Source organism: Nerophis ophidion, linkage group LG11, assembly GCF_033978795.1.
Source record: "Nerophis ophidion isolate RoL-2023_Sa linkage group LG11, RoL_Noph_v1.0, whole genome shotgun sequence".
Lineage (NCBI taxonomy): Eukaryota > Metazoa > Chordata > Actinopteri > Syngnathiformes > Syngnathidae > Nerophis > Nerophis ophidion.
Window position 1 is genome coordinate 10,030,390 of NC_084621.1, and position 24,184 is coordinate 10,054,573.

The following is a 24,184-nucleotide window of genomic DNA, read 5'->3' on the forward strand; positions in this document are numbered from 1 at the left end:
ATTACCAACACCGGGTCTCAGCTCTGTTATTTTCCGTTTTTTGGACTATTTTTTGGAACCTTGGAGACATCATGCCTCGATGGTGTGTTGTCGGAGGCTCTAACAACACTAACAGGGAGGGATTCAAGTTGCACCACTGGCCCGAAGATGCGAAAGTGTCTGCCGCCAGACCCCCATTGAATGTGCCAGAGTGTCTCCACATTTGACCGGCGATGCTAAGGCAGACATGGCACAGAGATGTATGGATAACCTGCAGATGCATTTTCAACGATTAAGTCAACGAAATCACAAAGGTGAGTTTTGTTGATGTTGACTGCCAGCTAATCGATGCTAACATGCTATTTACCGGCGGTGCTAAAGCAGACATGGCACAGAGATGTATGGATAACCTGTAGATGCATTTGCAACTATATTACGTTTCCTTCCACCCACATTTAATGCGAAACAAACACTTACCAATCGACGGATTTTAGTTGCTCCAGTATCAAAAGATGCGAAAGTCCTGATCGTTTGGTCCGCACATTTGACCGGCGATGCTAACGCAGCTATTCGGCCATGCTATGGCTATGAATAGCGTCAATAACTATTCGCTCAATAGCTTCAGTTTCTTCTTCAATACTTTCATACTCCAACCATCTGTTTCAATACATGCGTAATCTGTTGAATCGCTTAAGTCGCTGAAATCCGAGTTTGAATCCGAGCTAATGTCGCTATATCTTGCTGTGGTATTCCCATTGTTTGTTTACATTGGCAGCACTGTGTGACGTCACAGGGAAATGGCCAGTGTCTTCGCAGAGAGTCGAAAATAAGGCACTTTAAAGCTTTATTTAGGGATATTCCGAGACCGGTAAAATTTTGAAAAAAATCTTCAAAAAATACAACAAGCCACTGGGAACTGATTTTTATTGTTTTTAACCCCTTTGAAATTGTGATAATGTTCCCCTTTAACAACATAATCAGATATCTTTGTGTTGATGTTGTTCCTTACAATTTAATGCATATCTGCTTACATTTATATAAGTGGCGATATATTACCCAAACCTGGATGGCTGTTGTTTAGCTCATCTTTTCAGTCAAAACATATATTGCAGGTAGCTTCACCTCTTATATAAGATTGACTCAAAACACAATAAAATACAACAATGTATGCAATAATACCATATTTACAATAAACTATTTTATGCTCACTGTAAACACAAAACTTATTATTGATGATGCGTCATTTACAGTACGATTACAGCCTTGTCCTTTTAGTACAGATTCAAAATGGCCACAAATTACCATTAATTGATTAACGTGGACCCCGACTTAAAAAAGTTGAAAAACGTATTCGGGTGTTACCATTTAGTGATCAATTGTACTGTGCGATCTACTAATAAAAGTTTCAAAAAACACCAAGTTGTTGTACTAATACAAATTCTTTTGTAGGTAAATTGTTTCATATATTGTGTTTCTGAGTTAATTATGATGATTTATCGAATTGTATTTTTCAGTATCAAATATTTCAATTCAATCCAAAAATATGTATAGTTTAAATAGGGATGACGTTTATTTTATTTTTAATTTCAGGCAAATTGATGTGCTTTAAATCTTTTCTGTTGGAGACTAAAAACCAAAGTTAAAAAAGTTATTCTTTCTTGTAAGTTGATCTATATTTTGTTCTTTTTTTGTTTTCTTTAATGGTAATATGGATACTATTTTATGCAGAGGTGTACTTATAACAATTTTATACATAAATGATGCGAGAGTGGGTGGAGGCCGGAAATGTTTTCTTCTCTCTAGGGAGGCATAAAAGAAAATTATTGAGAAGCACTACACTAACATCTCATCTAAAATACATAACTTATTCAGAGATCCTCGTTATGCTGTCGTTCCTTTCAATTTAATACATTCTGTGCATGTTTACATTTTTCATTGCTTTGATAACTTTTTTTTTCTGCTAAACTATATGTAGACAGGAGCTCTGATTTACTTAAAACTGTCAGGCTTGTTTGTGTATTAGTTTTTTTTCTCTGTGTGTAGTATTCCTGTCAGCGCTCTTATTTTGTCTGTTTCCTGTCTTTCTCCCTGAGCGCTGTTTCCCCTTAGCTGTGGCTGATTGGCACCTGGCCACACCTGGTGTCAATCAGCCCGCTCCTATTTTAACCTGCCTTCCCATAAAGTCTGGGCTGGATTATTGTTGTTGCTACTTGTCATGTCGTATCAATGCAGCGTTGCTGTAAGCTATATTCGGTAGCTGTTTGTAGCTTACTGTCTTATGTTCCCTGCATCCAGTTTTGTTTGTTCAAAGCCAAGTTTGTTATCCGCCTCGTGCGTGCTTTTTGTTTGTACCCTTTTGTTTGTTCTTGTTTTAGTATTTAAATCAAATCATGTTTTCTTATACAATGCCTGCCGCCTTCTCTGCATCTTGGGGTTCGTCACAAACTAACTCTAATAGAATAATCCAGCCCAGACTGGATGGGAAGGCAGGTTAAAATAGGTGCGGGCTGATTGACACCAGGTGGGGCCAGGTGCCAATCAGCCACAGCTGAGGGGAAACAGCGCTCAGGGAGAAAGACAGGAAACAGACAAAATAAGTGCGCTGACAGGAAATACTACATTTAGAGCAGGGGTAGGGAACCTATGGCTCTAGAGCCAGATGTGGCTCTTTTGATGACTGCATCTGGCTCTCAGATAAATCTTAGCTGACATTGCATAACACGGTAAGTAATGAATAATTCCGATGGTAATCACAGTGTCAAAAATAACGTTCAAAATATAAAACATTCTCATGCATTTTAATCCATCCATCCGGTTTCTACCGTACCTGTTCAAGAAGTCGCATTAATGGTAAGAAGTATTTTATTTGTTGTTGGTTAGCTTCAAAATAACAATGTTATTAAAAACAATAAGAGACGTATTATACTTTAAAAATGTTGGTCTTACTTAAAAATGCACGCATTTAGTGGTATTCAGTCTTAAAAAAATATTATATGGCTCTCACGGAAATACTTTTTAAAATATTTGGCTTGAATGGCTCTGTCAGCCAAAAAGGTTCCCGACCCCTGATTTAGAGGAAAAAAATAAAACACAAACAAACTGTCAGGTGCAAACCTGACAAAAACACAAGAAATCACACCAATTTACAAAATAATCCCATTTATAATAATAGCAAACAAAACACAAACTTTTTGTTGAACTGATTTCCAATCAATTGAGCCATGTCCTCTTGAAATACCTCCCAAAATGGCGGCCACATTTTTCCGGAAAAGGCAAATATAGAGTTAATCCATCCTGCCATTTTCTACCATTTGTCCCTTTCAGGGTTGCTGGGGTCTGGCCCCTATCCCAGCTGCACTCGGGCGGAAGGCAGTTGGGTACACCCTGGAAAAGTCGCCACCTCATCACAGACAGAGTTGTTAAAATAACATACAAACCCTTTATTTATTAAATCACAATGATTGAGGGAACCCACGCGTTCAAGGGGAAGGGAATAAGCGGTAGAAAATGGATGGAAAATGATTGAAATTCAACGATTTGGTGCATTCACAAGGCCCTGTACGAGGGCCTTGTGAATGCACCAAATTGTTGAATTTCAATCATTGTGATTTAATAAATAAAGGGTTTGTATGTTATTTTTAACAACCTTACTCAATCTCAGTTGTAGCTGAGATAGGCACCAGCGCCCCCGCGGCCCCAAAGAGAATACCGTATTTCCTTGAATTGCCGCAGGACATATAGTATGCGCCTGCCTTGAATTAGATTAGATTAGATAGTACTTTATTCATTCCGTCAGGAGAGTTCTTCAGGAAAATTACAATTTTCAGTACAATCCCATTCAAGATCAGACAAACATTACAGGGAGACAGAACAGGATGGCTGACGGGTCTGCTGGCTTCCAGCGCCCCTTACAAAAAAAGATGAGATACAGGTAAACAGGGGGGGGGAAGATTAAAATGAAATAAAAAAAAATCGGTCTTAGCCTGGGCCTTGGAGAGGGGGTGCAGACGGAGGCCAAGGGGGTTACTGCCGGGTCAAACTCGCTTCACAAAAATAATTAGCGCATGCTTAGTATTACCGCCGGGTCAAACTCGTGACGTCACGAGTGACACTTCCCCTGTCATCATTTTCAAAATGGAGGAGGTTGATTTCAATACCGGTAATTTTAAATCAAGTCAAATTAGTCAAGTTTATTGTTCTTCGGTCAATGGTCAACAAAGCAAACAAACAGTTGTACATTCATAGATTGAAAATAGAAGTTGTACATTTATAGATTGAAAATAAAAAATGTTACAGACCGAAAGGGCATAGGCTGAATTTAAACACTTCTTGCGCCTAACCCTATAAACTATTTCAAGTACAAAATAAACTTCCGAAAATTATAAAATGTCCTTTGCACAACTTATTATAAATACACATTATTAACAACTTGAACGTAGTTCAATTTTATACACAGTACAGGAATGTGAAACATCCCTGTGTACATATAGACCTTTGCACCAATTATATATACAAAATATACAAACATTGTACTTCTATTATTATTTATATCTCATGTTTAATTTTTAATTAACATTAATCATAGTATTAACTACAATGTTAATTCAAGAGTGATATATTTTTTCAAGACATTGGTCTTAAAGTGTTTTTTTAAATGTGTGAATGGAACTGGAACATTTGAAGGAATCATCCAAGCTTTTTCCACAGTTGAACTCCTCTAACAGAAACACATCTACTTTTTAAGCTTGTTCTTATTTTTGCTTTCTGAAAGAAAGCTGAACCTCTGAGGTCAGAGGGATTCTCTCTGGGTTTAAATCTCACTTGTAAACACCCAGGCAGCATGTGGTTCTGAGCTTTGAAAGCCACAATAATAGTATTGAGGTCAACAAGATCGTGCAGTTTTAATGTTTTTAATTGAATGAACAGAGGATTGGTATGGTCATGATAATTCGCATAAGTTACAATTCTAATCGCTTTCTTTTGAAGTAAAAATATGGAGTTGATGTTTGATTTGTAATTGTTTCCCCAGATTTCAACACAATAGTTAAGATATGGGAGTATGAAAGAATTATATAACATGATAGGGAAGAAGATTTAGAGCTATTCAGTAGGATTTAAGGTCCAAGCTTACATCACACAAAATTTTTTACTGCATGCCTTTGGTAAGTGCCGGAGTGAGAAGAGGTTTTAAAATAATAAGCGCATGCTTACTTTTACCGCATGCCTTTGGTAAGCGCAGGAGTGAGAAGAGGTTTTAAATTAATTAGTGCCCCGGCGGCAATTTAAGGAAATACGGTAAGCGGTAGAAAATGGATGGTGGATGGATTTGGTGCATTTGCCAACAACTTAAATGACGTACAAAGCAAACTATAACCTGCTAACCAACAATGTACAACAATTCTTCTCAAAAAAAGAGGAGAAATACAACCTTAGAGGAAAATCTAATTCAAAACAATTGAATGCTCGTACAACACTTAAAACCTTTAGCCAGTGTTTCTTAACCTGGGTTCGATCGAACCCTAGAGGTTCGGTAAGTCGGCCTCAGGGGTTCGGCGGAGGTCAAAACACACCCGACTCATCGTGTAAATAAAAACTTCTCCCTAACGGCGTATTACAGATACGGCAACAGCAGAAGTCACTGATTTGCAGGTGTGTAATCTGTTGTGAGTTTATGCACTGTGTTGGTTTTATTCTTTGAAGTAGGTGATGTTCATGCACGCTTCTTTTTGTGCACCGGTAAAAAAAACATGGTAACACTTACAGTGGGGCAAAAAAGTATTTAGTCAGCCATCGTTTGTGCAATTTCTCCTATACTTAAAATGATGACAGAGGTCTGTAATTTTCATCATAGGTACACTTCAACTGTGAGAGACAGAATGTGAAAAAAAAATCGAGGAATTCACATTGTAGGAATTTTAAATCATTTATTTGTAAATTATGGTGGAAAATAAGTATTTGGTCAACCATTCAAAGCTCTCACTGATGGAAGGAAGTTTTGGCTCAAAATCTCACGATACATGGCCCCATTCATTCTTTCCTTAACGCGGATCAATCGCCCTGTCCCCTTAGCAGAAAAACAGCCCCAACGCATGATGTTTCCACCTCCATGCTTCACAGTAGTTATGGTGTTCTTGGGATGCAACTCAGTATTCTTCTTCCTCCAAACACGACGGGTTGAATTTATACCAAAAAGTTCTATTTTGGTTTCATCTGACCACATGACATTCTCCCAATCCTCTGCTGTATCATCCATGTATCCATTTTGGTATAAACTCAACTCGTCGTGTTTGGAGGAAGAAGAATACTGAGTTGCATCCCAAGAACACCACACCTACTGTGAAGCATGGGGGTGGAAACATCATGCTTTGGGGCTGTTTTTCTGCTAAGGGGACAGGACAATTGATCCGTGTTAAGGAAAGAATGAATGGGGCCATGTATCGTGAGATTTTGAGCCAAAACCTCCTTCCATCAATGAGAGCTTTGAATGGTTGACCAAATACTTATTTTCCACCATAATTTACAAATAAATTCTTTAAAATTCCTGGATTTTTTTTTTCCCATTCTGTCTCTCACAGTTGAAGTGTACCTATGATGAAAATTACAGACCTCTGTCATCATTTTAAGTGGGAGAACTTGCACAATCGGTGGCTGACTAAATACTTTTTTGCCCCACTGTAAGTATGGGGAACATAATCACCATTAATTAGTTGGTTATTCACATGCAAATTAGTAACATATTGACTCTTAACTAGTCATTATTAAGTACTTATTAATGCATTATTCGGCATGGCCTTATTATAACCCTAACCCTCTAACCCTGGGCGAAACCCTTTTAAATTGAGTCTTTGTTACCTAAAATATGTTCCCCATACTAAAGTGTTACCAAAAACATAACTTTGTCTTGAATTTGATTTTTTTTTTTTTTTCACTAAAGAAGGGTTCGGTGAACGTGCTTATGAAACTGGTGGGGTTCGGTTCCTCCAACAAGGTTAAGAACCACTGCTTTAGTATATCATTATGTGGAATTAAATTGTATCAATCAATCATTTTGGAACGGATTAACCAAATAAATCAAACAAAGCACCAATAAGATTCAGTTTAAGAGACTGTTCGAGCTACAAGTGTTCACAAAGTACACAGAACAAGAATTATGATGAACATCTTGAACCCTTTTTTTTTTATTGAGACAAAGATTATTTATGTATTTAATATTGGTGGAAGAGGGGTTAGTGTTTCTGCCTCACAATACGAAGTTCCTGCAGTCCTGGGTTCAAATCCAGGCTCGGGATCTTTCTGTGTGGAGTTTGCATGTTCTCCCCGTGACTGCGTGGGTTCCCTTCGGGTACTCTGGCTTCCTCCCACCTCCAAAGACATGCACCTGGGGATAGGTTGATTGGCAACACTAAATTGGCCCTAGTGTGTGAATGTGAGTGTGAATGTTGTCTGTCTGTTTTGGCCCTGCGATGAGGTGGCGACTTGTCCAGGGTGTACCCCGCCTTCCGCCCGATTGTAGCTGAGATAGGCGCCAGCGCCCCCCGCGACCCCAAAAGGGAATGAGCGGTAGAAAATGGATGGATAGATGGATGCTTGCTATGGTATATTATCTATTTATTATTTATTTGTCCACTGCTCTGTTACAGAGAACAAGGAAATTGGATTCAATTGCTATGGTATGAAAAGAGGTAGGATTAAATAAGCTCTGCTTCTTCCTACTCTTTTTCGGACGTGCTGGAATGAAACAACTGGAATTGTGTGATGCTTTACATTATATCGTGTGCATGTTCCAAATAAACTGAAACTGAACTGAACTGAACTAAACTGATATTTATTCATTTAGCTATCTGTATGAGTAAAGACGTGCGCTATAACGCTATTGCCTCTCAGCCCTCTCCCACATACACACACACACACCTTTTATTTCTAAACATGACAAAAGGTGGAATAATCCCACGAAATGCAAAACAGACATCTGTTCGGAGCTATCCTAACCGCACGTTCTATAGTGCCGGCTCGACAATTTGCATCCCCAGAGGTCAATGCCTACTAGGGCTGCCAATCTTTAGGTCTCCCACGATTCGATTCAATATCGATTCTTGGGGTCACGATTCGATTCAAGATCGTTTTTTTTTTTCAATTCAACACGATTCTCGATTCAAAAACAATTTTTTCCCGATTTAAAAGGATTCTGTATTCATTCAATACATAGGATTTCAGCAAGATCTACACCAGTCTGCTGACATGCAGACTGGTGAATTTTTCTTCTTTAAACATTTTCCCTAGTGAAATTATTTTCTTGAAACATTCCCCTCAGTCCAAAGAAGCAAACAAGCACTATTTTCCTTTGCTTTTCTATGCCTACTAGGGCTGCCAATCTTTGGGTCTCCCACGATTCGATTCAATATCGATTCTTGGGGTCACGATTCGATTCAAAATCGTTTTTGTTTTTTTCAATTCAACACGATTCTCGATTCAAAAACGATTTTTTCCCGATTTAAAAGGATTCTGTATTCATTCAATAATTAGATTTCAGCAGGATCTACCCCAGTCTGCTGACATGCTAGCAGAGTAGATTTTTGAAAACAAAAACTTTTATAATAATAAAAGGACAATGTTTTATCAACTGATTGCAATAATGTAAATTCGTTTTAACTATTAAACCAGAGGTCGGGAACCTTTTTAACTGAGAGAGCCATGAAAGCCAAATATTTTAAAATGCATTTCCGTGAGAGCCATATAACAATTTTTTTAACACTGAATACAACTAAATGCGTGCATTTTTAAGTAAGACCAACATTTTTTATGAGTATAATAAGTCTCTTGTTCTTTTCAATAACATTGTTATTCTGATGCTAACCAATAATAAATAAAATACTTTTCACCATTAATGCCACTTCTTGAACAGGTGCTGTAGAAAACGGATGGGTGGATTAAAATGCATGAAAAGGTTTATAACTTGAAAGTTATTTTTAACACTGTGATTACCAGCAGAAATATTCATTACTTATCGTGTTAAGCAATGTCAGCTAAGATTTACTTAAGAGCCAGATGGAGTCATCAAAAGAGCCACAGGTTCCCTACCCCTGTATTAAATGAACCAAAAATAAGACTTATTTTATCTTTGTGAAAACATTGGACACAGTGTGTTGTCAAGCTTATGAGATGCCATGCAAGTGTAAGCCACTGTGACACTATTGTTCTTTTTTTATTTTATATAAATGTCTAATGATAATGTCAATGAGGGATTTTTAATCACTGCTATGCTGAAATTATAACTAATATTGATACTGTTGTTGATAATATTCATTTTTGTTTCACTACTTTTGGTTTGTTCTGTGTGGTGTTTGTGTCTCCTCTCAATTGCTCTGTTTATTGCAGTTCTGAGTGTTGCTGGGTCAGGTTCGGTTTTGGAATTGGATTGCATTGTTATGGTATTGCTGTGTAGTGGTTTGTTGGATTGATTAAAAAAAAACAAAAAAAACGATTTTTAAAAAATCCGAATCGATTCTTACGTAGCCGAGGATCAGACCGCCAAGTGCCCTGCCTTCGGCTTCCGCCCAGCTCACAATGCACCCGACCTCTATGGCCCCTCCTATGAGTGGTGAGCCCATTGGAGGGATGACCCAAGTTGCCTCTTCGGGCCCAATTCGGTGACCCGCGTCCGGGCGAGGGAAATCTGAGTCCATTATGTTGTAATTCCATAGAAGTCTTTGAGCTGGGTTCTTGAGGGTGCATGGGAGTTTGCCCAACCAGTCTACATGTGCTTTGTGGACTTGGAGAAGGCATTGGACCGTGTCCCTGGGAAGTCCTGTGGAGAGTGCTCAGAGAGTATGGGGTATTGGACTGTCTGATTGTGGCGGTCCGCTCCCTGTATGATCAGTGTCAGAACTTGGTCCGCATTGCTGGCAGTACGTCGAACACATTTACAGTGAGGGTTGGACTCCGCCAAGGCTGTCCTTTGTCACCGATTCTGTTCATAACTTTTATGGACAGAATTTCTAGGCGCAGTCAAGGCGTTGAGGGGTTCCGGTTTGGTGGCCGCAGGATTAGGTCTCTGGTTTTTGCAGATGATGAGGTCCTGGTGGCTTCATCTGGCCGGGATCTTCAGCTCTCACTGGGTCGGTTCGCAGCTGTGTGTGAAGCGACCGAATGAGAATCAGCACCTCCAAGTCCGAGTCCATGGTTCTCGCCCGGAAAAGGGGTGCCATTTCCGGGTTGGGGAGGAGACCCTGCCCCAAGTGGAGGAGTTCAAGTACCTAGGAGTCTTGTTCACGAGTGGGGGAAGAGTGGATCGTGAGATCGACAGGCGGATCGGTGCGGCGTCTTCAGTAGTGCTGACGTATCGATCCGTTGTGGTGAAGAAGGAGCTGAGCCGGAAGGCAAAGCTCTCAATTTACCGGTCGATCTACGTTCCTATCCTCACCTATGGTCATGAGCTTTGGGTCATGACCGAAAGGATAAGATCACGGGTGCAAGCGGCCGAAATGAGTTTCCTCCGCCGGGTGGCGGGTCTCTCCCTTAGAGATAGGGTGAGAAGCTCTGCCATCCGGGAGGAACTCAAAGTAAAGCCGCTGCTCCTCCACATGGAGAGGAGCCAGATGAGGTGGTTCGGGCATCTGGTCAGGATGCCACCCGAACGCCTCCTTAGGGAGGTGTTTAGGGCACATCCAACCGGTAGGAGGCCACGGGGAAGACCCAGGACACGTTAGGAAGACTATGTCTCCCGGCTGGCCTGGGAACACCTCGGGATCCCCCCGGGAAGAGCTAGACGAAGTGGCTGTGGAGAGGGAAGTCTGGGCTTCCCGCAACCTGACCTCAGACAAGCGGGAGAAGATGGATGGAGAATCGATTCTGAATCGCACAACGTGAGAATCGCGATTCATATTCGAATCGATTTTTTCCCACACCCCTACTGCCTACGCCACTAGAGGTTGGTTGACCTTACCAATGCCTAATCCTACAGAAATGTTTTAAAATGGAATTCCATAGCGTCTTCTTACCTTGGACCGACAGCACCAGCTGAGAAGCACCAGAAGTCACATCTTGTAGCGTGTACGTCCCGGACTCATTCAGCTTCACTGACGCTATCGTCAAAGACGAGGTGGTGGAATTGAACGCCACCCTGTCCTTCCAATTTGGGGTCGCGGTGCCAGTCCCGAGAATGATCAAGATGACGAGTTCACTGTTGAAGAGCCATGCACCTCTGTCGACTACGTTTAGGCTGGAAAATGTGACATTCTGACCCACAGGTATTGGGTTCTGAGAGGCGGATAGACCCTGGCCGTGTACGACATCTGCAAAAGACAAAGACTTTAACGACGGTTTTGATACACCGTGAAAGTAAAGGCGTTGTAAAAAATCTTACCTGTCGCGCAGGACAATAGTGATATGATGAGAAGAGACGCCAACGGGGACTCCATGCTGCCGCTCTTAGGCCCTCGTCAGATAGACTAGACTGCCTATTCAAACCCGCTCGCTTTCTTAATAGCAAATATTTGCTCTGTATGAACTTTTCTGTTCATGCGATGCAAATGCTGAGAACCACCCTGTCATAGCGATACCAGTGAATACAAATGGCCACACCTTGTTATGCCCTGGTCCTCCCTGAGCTGTCACGGGTACACAGCACAGCAGGAGTGTCCATTTACTGTAAACCTCCTGTTGTCCTGCAACTTTCCACCAGTCATAGCAGTTGTCACGTCATATAGAGCAGTGGTTCTCAACTTTTTTCAGTCATGTACCCCAAGTTTGTTTTAGTTATTTTTATCAATCAATCAATGTTTATTTATATAGCCCCAAATCACAAATGTCTCAAAGGACTGCACAAACCATTACGACTACAACATCCTCGGAAGAACCCACAAAAGGGCAAGGAAAACTCACACCCAGTGGGCAGGGAGAATTCACATCCAGTGGGACGCCAGTGACAATGCTGACTATGAGAAACCTTGGAGAGGACCTCAGATGTGGGCAACCCCCCCCTCCGAAAGCAATGGATGTCGAGTGGGTCTAACATGATACTGTGAAAGTTCAATCCATAGTGGCTCCAACACAGCCGCGAGAGTTCAGTTCAAGCGGATCCAAGACAGCAGCGAGAGTCCCGTCCACAGGAAACCATCTCAAGCGGATCAGCAGCGTAGAGATGTCCCCAACCGATACAGGCGAGCGGTCCATCCTGGGTCCCGACGAGCGGTCCATCCTGGGTCTCGACTCTGGACAGCCAGTACTTCATCCATGGTCATCGGACCGGACTCCCTCCACAAGGGAGGGGGGGACATAGGAGAAAGAAAAGAAGCGGCAGATCAACTGGTCTAAAAAGGAGGTCTATTTAAAGGCTAGAGTATACAGATGAGTTTTAAGGTGAGACTTAAATGCTTCTACTGAGGTAGCATCTCAAACTGTTACCGGGAGGGCATTCCAGAGTACTGGAGCCCGAACGGAAAACGCTCTATAGCCCGCAGACTTTTTATATCTTTTTTTCCAAATAGTTCAAGAAAGACCACTACAAATGGGCAATATTTCAAACTGTTACACAATTTAATAAATCAGAAACTGATGACATAGTGCTGTATTTTACTTCATCTCTTTTTTTCCAACCAAAAATGCTTTGCTCTGATTAGGGGGTACTTGAAAGGAAAAAATGTTCACTGAAAAAAGGTTGAGAACCACTGCCTTAGAGCAGCGGTTCTTGAAGGTATGCCAAGGGGTACGTGAGATTTTTCAAAAATATTCTAAAAATAGCAACAATTCAAAAATCCTTTATAAATATTTTTATTGAATAATCCATCCATCCATCCATTTTCTGCCGCTTATTCCCGTTCGGGGTCGCGGGGGGAGCTGGCGCCTATCTCAGCTACAATCGGGCGGAAGGCGGGGTACACCCTAGACAAGTCGCCACCTCATCACAGGGCCAACACAGATAGACAGACAACATTCACACTCACATTCACACACTAGGGCCAATTTTAGTGATGCCAATCAACCTATCCCCAGGTGCATGTCTTTGGAGGTGGGAGGAAGCCGGAGTACCCGGAGGGAACCCACGCAGTCACGGGGAGAACATGCAAACTCCACACAGAAAGATCCCGAGCCTGGATTTGAACCCAGGACTGCAGGACCTTCGTATTGTGAGGCAGACGCACTAACCCCTCTGCCACCGTGAAGCCCTTTATTGAATAATACTTCAACAAAATATGAATGTAAGTTCATAAACTGTGAAAAGAAATACAACAATGCAATATTCAGTGTTGACAGCTAGATTTTTTTGTGGACATGTTCCATAAATATTGATGTTAAAGATTTATTTTTTTTGTGAAGAAATGTTTAGAATGAAGTTGATGAATCCAGATGGATCTCTATTACAATCCCCAAAGAGGCCACTTTAAGTTGATGATTACTTCTATGTGTAGAAATATTTATTTATAATTGAGTCACTTCTTTATTTTTCGACAAGCTTTTAGTTATTTTTACATCTTTTTTCCAAATAGTTCAAGAAAGACCACTACAAATGAGCAATATTTTGCACTGTTATACTGCATTTTACTTCTTTATCTCCTTTTTTTTCCAACCAAAAATGCTTTGCTCTGATTAGGGGGTACTTGAATTAAAGACATGTTCACAGGGGGTACATCACTGAAAAAAGGTTAAGAACCACTGCTTTAGAGCAGCGGTTCTTGAAGGTATGCCAAAGGGTACATGAGATTATTTTTTAAATATTCTAAAAATAGCAACAAATCAAAAATTATTTATAAATATATTCATTGAATAATACTTCAACAAAATATGAATGTAAGTTCATAAACTGTGAAAAGAAATGCAACAATGCAATATTCAGTGTTGACTGCTAGATTTTTTGTGGACATGTTCCATAAAAATTGATGTTAAATATTTCTTTTTTTGGGAAGAAATGTTTATAAATTAAGTTAATGAATCCAGATGGATCTCTATTACAATCCCCAAAGAGGGCACTTTAAGTTGATGATTACTTCTATGTGTAGAAATCTTTATTTATAATTGAGTCACTTCTTTATTTTTCAACAAGTTTTTAGTTATTTTTACATCTTTTTTTCCCAAAAGTTCAAGAAAGACCACTACAAATGAGAAATATTTTGCACTGTTATACTGTATTTTACTTCTTTATCTCCTTTTTTTTCCAAACCAAAAATGCTTTGCTCTGATTAGGGGGTACTTTAATTTCAAAAATGTTCACCGGGAGTACATCACTGAAAAAGTTTGATAACCACTGCCTTAGCGGATCAGGACGCAGAACACAATGCTGTAAAAAAAAAAAAAAAAAAAACATGTGACACTGTAAAAAATTACACACACAAAAGAAATCTGTGCAACAGCGAGGCCGTGTAAAGTGAACCGTGTTTTAACGAGGGAACACTGTATTTATTTAATGCAGAATTAGTTTTACTCAATTTACTCGGTTAAAGCGGTGAAAACCCCCCCCAATATTCCTACGTAAGCTTTTGGGAAGATGGCATTTTTTTAAATAAAAATGCATGAAAGCCAGTGTTGCTGCCAACTTTGGTCCCTCTCAGAGTCTGGTATAAAAAAGCAAATATTCTTGAATTTAGGGAAATTACAGTAGCTTAAAAAACAAAAACATAAACAAAGGCCTTATGTAAACTTACTGTATTTTAAGGCAGACGTTCTAAACCTTTTGGATCTCTGGGGCTCATTTTGTAATAATAATTGATAATATGTATATTCCAGCAGAATTAATGTTAGCAGATTGACAAAAAACTTTAACGATAAAATCTATTCACAGCAGAGGTTTTCTTTGTCGTTATAGCAAAAAACGAATGAGGATATTCTTTTGAACATAATGTCGCATGGTAGAATAACCTTTTCTCCGAAGAAACATTCATTCAACATTCCAAACAAAACAAAAAAAGAACTAGGGTTAATTAACATAATTTCAGATTGATGCAGTTTTATTAGGTAAACAGAAAGCTGGGGTAATACGTTCATCTTACAGAACACAACTGGTTGGCAAGAAAAATATGAAGGTTTTCAGTTACTGTATTTTTTATTTTTATAATAGGTACATGACCGCAAATTTGTCTCCTCGTATTCCTTTCCTTTCGCTTCCTTTTTTATTGTTTACTGTAATCACAAACCCGCATCCACGTATGCAAAAAGGAAAAGGACTGAGGACTATTAATCTCCCTAACCACTAATATCAATGATATTTCAATGATATGCAACATTACAGAAAAAATTAAAAACAACAATTAAAAAATGACTCTTACATCCTCGAATTAATTCAAGTTCAGCACATTTTTGAAGCCAATCAAAAACCAGTTGGTGTTTACAGTTGATCTACCCACAAGCAATCGGTGTTTGTGGTCATGCAAAGCAGGTTTTCTTCACGCCGTAGAGACCAGATTAATGTTTTATTAGTGAGAGAATGACATCACACAAAAACAGCCGGCTTACGCCACAAATATTGACATTAAGAATATAATATTTAATCTGGATATACAAACCCCGTTTCCATATGAGTTGGGAAATTGTTAGACATAAATATAAATAGAATACAATTCATTTTCAACCCATATTCAGTTGAATATGCTACAAAGACAACTTATTTCATGTTCAAACTCATAAAACATTTTTTTTTTTGCAAATAATCATTAACTTTAGAATTTGATGCCGGCAACACGTGACAAAGAAGTTGGGAAAGGTGGCTATAAATACTGATAAAGTTGAGAAATTCTCATTAAACACTTATAAGGAACATCCCACAGGTGTGCAGGCTAATTGGGAACAGGTGGGTGCCATGATTGGGTATAAAAGCAGCTTCCATGAAATACTAAGTAATTCACAAACAAGGATGGAGCGAGGGTCACCAATTCGTAAGAAAATTGTCGAACAGTTTAAGAACAACATTTCTCAACGAGCTATTGCAAGGAATTTAGGGATTTTACCATCTACGGTCCGTAAAATCATCAAAAGGTTCAGAGAATCTGGAGAATTCACTGCACGTAAGCGTTGATATTATGGACCGTTGATCCCTCAGGCGGTACTGCATCAAAAACAGACAATGTGTAAAGGATATCACCACGTGGGCTCAGGAACACTTCATAAAAACACTGTCAGTAACTACAGTTGGTCACTACATCTGTAAGTGCAAGTTAAAACTCTACTATGCAAAGCAAAACCCATTTATCAACAACACCAAGTTTCGCCGGTGGCTTCTCTGGGCCCGAGCTCATCTAAGATGGACTGATGCAAAGTGGAAAGGTGTTCTGTGGTCTGACGAGTCCACATTTAAAATTACATTTGGAAACTGTGGACGTGGTGTCCTCCGGAACAAAGAGGAAAATAACCATCCGGATTGTTATAGGCGCAAAGTTCAAAAGCCAGCATTTGTGATGGTATGGGGGTGTATTAGTGCCCAAGGCATGGGTAACTTACATATCTGTGAAGGCACCATTAATGCTGAATGGTCCATACAGGTTTTGGAGCAACATATGTTGTCATCCAAGCAATGTTATCATGGACGCCCCTGCTTATTTCAGCAAGACAATGCCAAGCCACGTGTTACAACAGCGTGGTTTTGTATTAAAAGAGTGCGGGTACTTTCCTGGCCCGCCTGCAGTCCAGACATGTCTCCCATCGAAAATTTGTGGCACATTATGAAGCGTAAAATATGACAGCGGAGACCCCGGACTGTTGAACGACTGAAGCTCTACATAAAACAAGAATGGGAAAGAATTCCGCTTTCAAAGCTTCAATAATTAGTTTCCTCAGTTCCCAAACGTTTGAGAGTTGTTAAAAGAAAAGGTGATGTAACACAGTGGTGAACATGCCCTTTCCCAACTACTTTGGCACAGGTTGCAGCCATGAAATTCTAAGTTAATTATTATTTGCAAAAAAAAAAAAAGTTTATGAGTTTGAACATCAAATATCTTGTCTTTGTAGTGCATTCAACTGAATATGGGTTGGAAAGGATTTGCAAATTATTGTATTCAGTTTATATTGACATTTAACACAATTTCCCAACTCATATGGAAACAGGGTTTGTAAATAGTTACATTGTTGGTTAATACTAATGATGTAGTATTTAAGCAGCAATTATGTTTTTTATATATTTCACAATATTGGACACACACCTTGTTTCACCATGCATGGTTCAAAGGAGGCCACCAGCATCTGTAAAAGACAAGCAGTCATTTTTTTTTTTTTTTTTTTTTTTAAAGCATAGCATTCTATCATAATACTGTTCTGTCCTTGCTGGCCACTTGACACCCCTGGGACACAATTGTTGTGAGTCTCTCAGATACCTTGTTCAGAACAAACACACAATTCAATTTCAGGAGAAAAAGACCTTATTGTTACAAATGAATAAGTTCCAATGAAGGAGTTTTATTGTAAGAAAGTCAGACAGCATTCCAGTTGGCTATTTGCAAATATTCTCATCCATCCAGGTCATTGACTCGATCTGCTTAGATTGTCTCAGAAAATGTTTGGCCTCTCATCTGAGCAGAAATCATCAGTTCATGCTCACAGACCGAGGTAAGACAGCTCTCGCCTGAGAGTCTGGTACAAAGTACTTCTTCTACAAAAGGAGGCAGAACCTGGCTAAGATGGTTCCAGTATTATTGTGGACGACAGTTGTTAAACTACAAAGGGCCTGAACCACTAAAGGTTTGTGTGTATTAAAACACGTCAAAACTCAATACTGCACACAAAGTTTATCAACTAAGCTTCAGTGCACGAGATTAAAGGCCTACTGAAAGCCACTACTACTGACCACGCAGTCTGATAGTTTATATATCAACGATGAAATATTAACATTGCAACACATGCCAATACGGCCGCTTTAGTTTACTAAATTGCAATTTTAAATTTCCCGCGGAGTTTCTTGTCAAAAACGTCGCGGAATATTAGCCCAGCACCACACACGGCTAAAAGTCGTCTCTTTTCATCGCAAGATTACACAGTAATTTGGACATCTGTGTTCCTGAATATTTTGCAATTTGTTCAATTAATAATGGAGACTATAAATAAGGATGCTGTTGGTGGATTGCAGCTGTCTTTAGCACCGAAACACAGCCGGTGTTTCTTTGTTTGTTGTGAAGCTTTAACACAGAGCGGTTAGGCGAACATGTTTCTCTACGTCAACCAGCAAATTTTTGGATGGGAAAATTGTGATATTAAGTCGGCTCTTACCGGAGACTTCAGTGGATTATGCGACTTCCTCCTGCAACTCAAAAAGGCAGCTGTGATCTTGGCTCCTCCAATGGCTTCTCTGAGAGACATCCGACTTTCAGGTATGACTTCACAATCTCACTAAAACACTATTAAAACAATGAGCTGATAAGGGATCTTCCAAAATTATTTTTTTGCGCTTCACTCTAACTTTCCTCATCCACAAATCTTTCATCCTCACACAAATTAATAGGGAAATTGTCGCTTTCTCGTTTGGAATAGCTCTTGCTGCTGGAGGCTCACATTATATAATGTGAGGAGCCCTCACACCGGTGACGTCACGCGATTATCGTCTGCTACTTCCGGTCAAGGCAAGGATTTTTTTATTAGCGACCAAAAGTTGCGAACTTTATCGTCGATGTTCTCTACTAAATCCTTTCAGCAAAAATATGGCAATATTGCAAAATAATCACGTATGACACATAGAATGGACCTGCTATCCCCGTTTAAATAAGAAAATCTCATTTCAGTAGGCCTTTAAGGGCCTGATTTACTAAGGCTATGTCTACTAGGGGTGTAACGGTACACAAACATTTCGGTTCGGTACGTACCTTGGTTTAGAGGTCACGGTTCGGTTCGTTTTCGGTACAGTAAGAAAACAACAAAATATAAATTTTTGGGTTATTTATTTACCAAATTTGTAAACAATGGCATAACATACATTTACACACAGAGTCCATTGCCAGGGTTAATGTGGTCAACATAAATAAAATAAAAACTAAATAAGGCTCAGAATGGTTTTCTAACAAAACCTTTCTACATATAAAGTGCTTTCTTTGATTGATTGATTGAGACTTTTATTAATAGATTGCACAGTACAATACATATTCCGTACAATTGACCACTAAATGGTAACACCCCAATAAGTTTTTCAACTTGTTTAAGTCGGGGTCCACGTTAATCAACATTAAACTGCCTAAAGTTGTTGCTCGGATGAAATAAAATGACATCTTTTCTTCTTCGTATACAAAGTGCAACATTAAACAGTTTCAAGTCAACTCAGCCTCAGATTAACTTTTCTTTACCCCCCCCCAACCTGGCTAATTTGGCAGTAAGAGGATATATGGGCTTATCGTTTTTCCACCATAGAAGTGGGTCAAAATCTAGTTTTTAATGCGATACAGCAACCACCCGGGACTCTCCTTCAGGAAATTGTCTATTAAGCAATATTGTTTTATAATTTTACAGCTGCTGGATGGTGTAAAGGGCTAATTAAAACAAATAAAATACATATATTTTGGTGTCTGTTTGCTTTAAAAAAAAAAAAAATGCATTCTTTTTTTTTTTTATATAGGAGCTACATTATTATAATATATTTCCTATATGAAGAGGAAAAGAACCATCCGGATAGTTATAGGCGCAAAGTTCAAAAGCCAGCATCTGGGATGGTATGGGGGTGCATTAGTGCCCAAGGCATGGGTAACTTACACATCTGTGAAGGCACCATTAATGCTGAAAAGGTACATACAGGTTTTGGAGCAACATCCAAGCAACGTCTATTCATGGATGCCCCTGCTTATTTCAGTAAGCCAAGCCACATTCTGCACGTGTTACAACAACGTGGCTTCACAGTAAAAAAGTGTGGGTACTAGACTGGCCTGCCTGTAGTCCAGACCTGTCACCCATTTAAAATGTGTGGCGCATTATGAAACCTAAAATACTATGGAGACCTTCGACTGTTGAACAACTTAAGCTGTACATCGAGCAAGAATTGGAAATAATTCCACCTGAAAAGCTTCAAAAATTGGTCTCCTCAGTTTCCAAAAAATTACTGAGTGTTGTTAAAAGGAAAGGCCATGTAACACAGTGGTAAAAATGCTAACTTTTTTGCAATGTGTTGCTGACATTAAATTCTGAGTTAATGATTTGCAAAAAAATAAAAAAAATTCTCAGTTCGAACATTAAATATCTTGTATTTGCAGTCTATTCAATTGAATATAAGTTGAAAAGGATTTGCAAATCGTCGCATTCTGTTTTTATTTATGATTTACACAACTGGTCTTGTACAACACAGTTTAATGGGCACCTATTAATATTTATTTTATGGTTTTATTATGCGTTTATGAACATTTTTCATCACGTCGAATGAGGCTCAGTCTCACTTGCTGACCCTATTTGAAAATGGCCCTGTGAGAAATTCGTAGTATGTTTTCGACTCTGCTTCTCGGAATCGCCCAAATCCAAATGATGCCCAACCCTATGGCTGGGTCCTGAATAAAAGGCTCGTACTAATGTTTTGTGACTCATGGGTCCTGAATAAAAGGCTCGTTCTAATGTTTTGTGACTGATGATATTCAAGGTAATATCAAATCTTACCGAGCAGTGCCAGGAGGAATCCGACCCAATGCATCATGGGAACGAGCCACACGTGAAAGGCATGTTGTTTCAATGCTGATGTGTGCGACTCTGCAGACAAGCAAATACATTAATTACCCACTGATTTACAAACCCTGTTTCCATATGAGTTGGGAAATTGTGTTAGATGTAAGAATAAACAGAATACAATGATTTGCAAATCATTTTCAACCCATATTCAGTTGAATATGCTACAAAGACAACATATTTGATGTTCAAACTGATCAACATTTTATTTTTGCAAATAATCATTAACTTTAGAAATTGATGCCAGCCAGCAACACGTGACAAAGAAGTTGGGAAAGGTGGAAATAAATACTGATAAAGTTGAGAAATGCTCATCAAACACTTATACGGAACATCACACATGTGTGCAGGCTAATTGGGAACAGGTGGGTGCCATGATTGGGTATAAAAGCAGCTTCCATGAAATGCTAAGTAATTCACAAACAAGGATGGGGCGAGGGTCACCACTTTGTAAGCAAATTGTCGAACAGTTTTAGAACAACATTTCTCAACAAGCCATTGCAAGGAATTTAGGGATTTTACCATCTATGGTCCATAAAATCATTAAAAGGTTCAGAGAATCTGGAGAAATCACTGCACGTAAGCGATGATATTACAGACCTTTGATCCCTGAGGCGGTACTGAATCAAAAACCAACATCAGTGTGTAAAGGATATCACCACATGGGCTCAGGAACACTTCATAAAACCACTGTCAGTAACTACAGTTGGTCGCTACATCTGTAAGTGCAAGTTAAAACTTTACTATGCAAAGCCAAATCCATTTATTTAGATTTGATTAGATAGTATTTGGGAAGCAGACCCTGCCCCAAGTGGAGGAGTTCAAGTACCTAGGAGTCTTGTTCACGAGTGAGGGAAGAGTGGATCGTGAGATCGACAGGCGGATCGGTGCGGCGTCTTCAGTAATGCGGACGTTGTACCGATCCGTTGTGGTGAAGAAGGAGCTGAGCCGGAAGGCAAAGCTCTCAATTTACCGGTCGATCTACGTTCCCATCCTCACCTATGGTCATGAGCTTTGGGTCATGACCGAAAGGATAAGATCACGGGTACAAGCGGCCGAAATGAGTTTCCTTCGCCGTGTGGCGGGTCTCTCCCTTAGAGGTAGGGTGAGAAGCTCTGCCATCCGGGAGGAACTCAAAGTAAAGCCACTGCTCCTTCACATCGAGAGGAGCCAGATGAGGTGGTTCGGGCATCTGGTCAGGATGCCACCCGAACGCCTCCCTAGGGAGGTGTTTAGGGCACGTCCAACCGGTAGGAGGCCACGGGGAAGACCCAGGACACGTTGGGAAGACTATGTCTCCCGCCTGGCCTGGGAATGCCTCGGGATCCCCCGGGAAGAGCTAGACGAAGTGGCTGGGGAGAGGGAAGTCTGGGTTTCCCTGCTTAGGCTGTTGCCCCCGCGACCCGACCTCGGATAAGCGGAAGATGATGGATGGATGGATGGATGGATAGATAGTATTTTATTTATTCCTTCAGGAAAATTAAAATTTTGAGCACAAACCCATTCAAGATCAGACAAACATTACAGGGGGACAGAACAGGATGGCTGACGGGTCTGCCGGCTTCCAGCGCCCCTTACAAAAAAGATGAGATACAGGTAAACAAGGGGGTAAATGGCAGAAAAAAATAGAAGATTAAAATAAAATAAAATAAAATAAAAAAAATTGGTCTAAGCCTTGTGATAGCGAAATTACTTGTACTCGTTTAATTGAAGATGTTCTTTGAACGGGTCGCCAAAAGTTGTTTATTGGGCTCAGGAATGTGACACTTAGCAAGAGATTTATTGTCTGATCAAGCTCTGTCTCCTGTGTCTTTGATGTAACATGTGGACTATTGTTGACGTGGGCATGTGTTTTCCCTCTTCCTTACCCCCAACAGAGCTAAATTGTTCCCCTTTCCTGAGTGACCCCCCTCCTCTGGGCAAACGACACCCTCTCCCCTTCACAGGACTTTGGGTATTCATTCCACTGGTGTACTGTATGTAAATGAGCATGGAGGGTGGGACTTCTGAGAATGTATAATTGTCATGTCAAATTCTAAAGGAGTTAGAACAAGCTGGAACGAACGGATGTGTCGTTCTGGTTTGGTCTCGCTTTGCAAAGCTTGTTATTATTTGTTTGTTACTTTAATAAATCATTTTAAAGCTATTTGTCACTAAAGGATCGTCTTTAAGAAATTTCCACGATAGCCTGGGCCCTGGTGAGGGGGTCCAGACTGAGGCCAAGGAAAAAAAAACAACTCATAGCCATAGTACACATCCCTCTCACATGTGTGTAAGAGGGAAATATCAAACATCAAAGAACACAAAGGACATTAAAGACATTAAAGCAGCTGACGCAACCAGCCACTTCTACATACAGCTATGAATAAAAAGTAAAAGAAACATATATACTGTGGTGGCCTCTGCGGTGTTCCGTTTATCAACAACACCCTGAAACGCCGTTGACTTCGCTGGGCCTGAGCTCATCTAAGATAGACTGACGCAAAATGGAAAAGTGTTCTGTGGTCTGACGAGTCCACATTTCAAATTATATTTGGAAACTGTGGACGTGGTGTCCTCCGGAACAAAGAGGAAAATAACCATCCGAATTGTTATAGGTGCAAAGTTCAAAAGCCAGCATCTGTGATGGTATGGGGGTGTATTAGTGCCCAAGGCATGGGTAACTTACACATCTGTGAAGGCACCATTAATGCTGAAAGGTCCATACAGGTTTTGGAGCAACATATGTTGTTATCCAAGCAACGTTATCACGGACGCCCCTGCTTATTTCAGCAAAACAATGCCAAACCACGTGTTACAACAGCGTGGCTTCGTAGTAAAAGAGTGCCGGTACTTTCTTGGCCTGTCTGCAGTCCCATCGAAATGTGTGGCGCATTATGAAGTGTAAAATACGACTGTTGAAGGACTGAAGCTCTACATAAAACAAGAATGGGAAAGAATTCCACTTTCAAAGCTTCAACAATTAGTTTCCTCAGTTCCCAAACGTTTATTGACTGTTGTTAAAAGAAAAGGGGATATAACAGGTGAACATGCCCTTTCCCAACTACTTTGGCACGTGCTGCAGCCATGAAATTCCAAGTTAATTATTATTTGCAAAAAAAAATAAAGTTTATGGGTTTGAATATCAAATATGTTGTCTTTGTAGTGCATTCAATTGGATATGGGTTGAAAAAGGATTTTCAAATCATTGTATTCTGTTTATATTTACATCTAACACAATTTCCCAACTCATATGGAAACGGGGTTTGTATATCTCTTCACTTTCCAATCAACTCACTGCTGATCACAACGTCTTTGGTGATGTTGCTGCTTCTGTTGGTCTCATTGTTGTAGGCCAGACATCCATAGAGGCCGCTCTGGTCCTGGCTGACATCAAAAAGCTTCAGCGAAGGACCCGTCGAGTTTAGAAGTTGGCCCCTGAAAGCCCACTGCAGCAGAGCGGGAGGACTGGACTGAGCCGAGCAGAACATGGTCAGGTTGGATCCGGTCAGAAAGGAAGTAGCGTTGCCGTTGACGGTGAGGACCATGTTGTCTGGGCCGTCTGAGGAGGAAAAAGGAGACTTTCGAGCGCCGTGGATTAGAACTTCAGGGCTTGAAGCGA

General features: G+C 40.1%; 1 protein-coding gene across 1 annotated transcript in view; it reads right to left on the bottom strand.

Moving 5' to 3' along the window:
* The window catches only part of ceacam1 (CEA cell adhesion molecule 1), an 87,125-nt gene that overhangs the window by 52,888 nt on the left and 10,053 nt on the right, over positions 1-24,184 (bottom strand). The window contains exons 4-7 of the mRNA XM_061916605.1: positions 23,861-24,124; positions 20,518-20,607; positions 17,125-17,142; positions 10,977-11,270 (exon numbers count right to left, since the gene is read on the bottom strand). Coding sequence (XP_061772589.1) covers positions 10,977-11,270; positions 17,125-17,142; positions 20,518-20,607; positions 23,861-24,124 — 666 coding nt within the window. The remainder of the gene's footprint in view (positions 1-10,976; positions 11,271-17,124; positions 17,143-20,517; positions 20,608-23,860; positions 24,125-24,184) is intronic.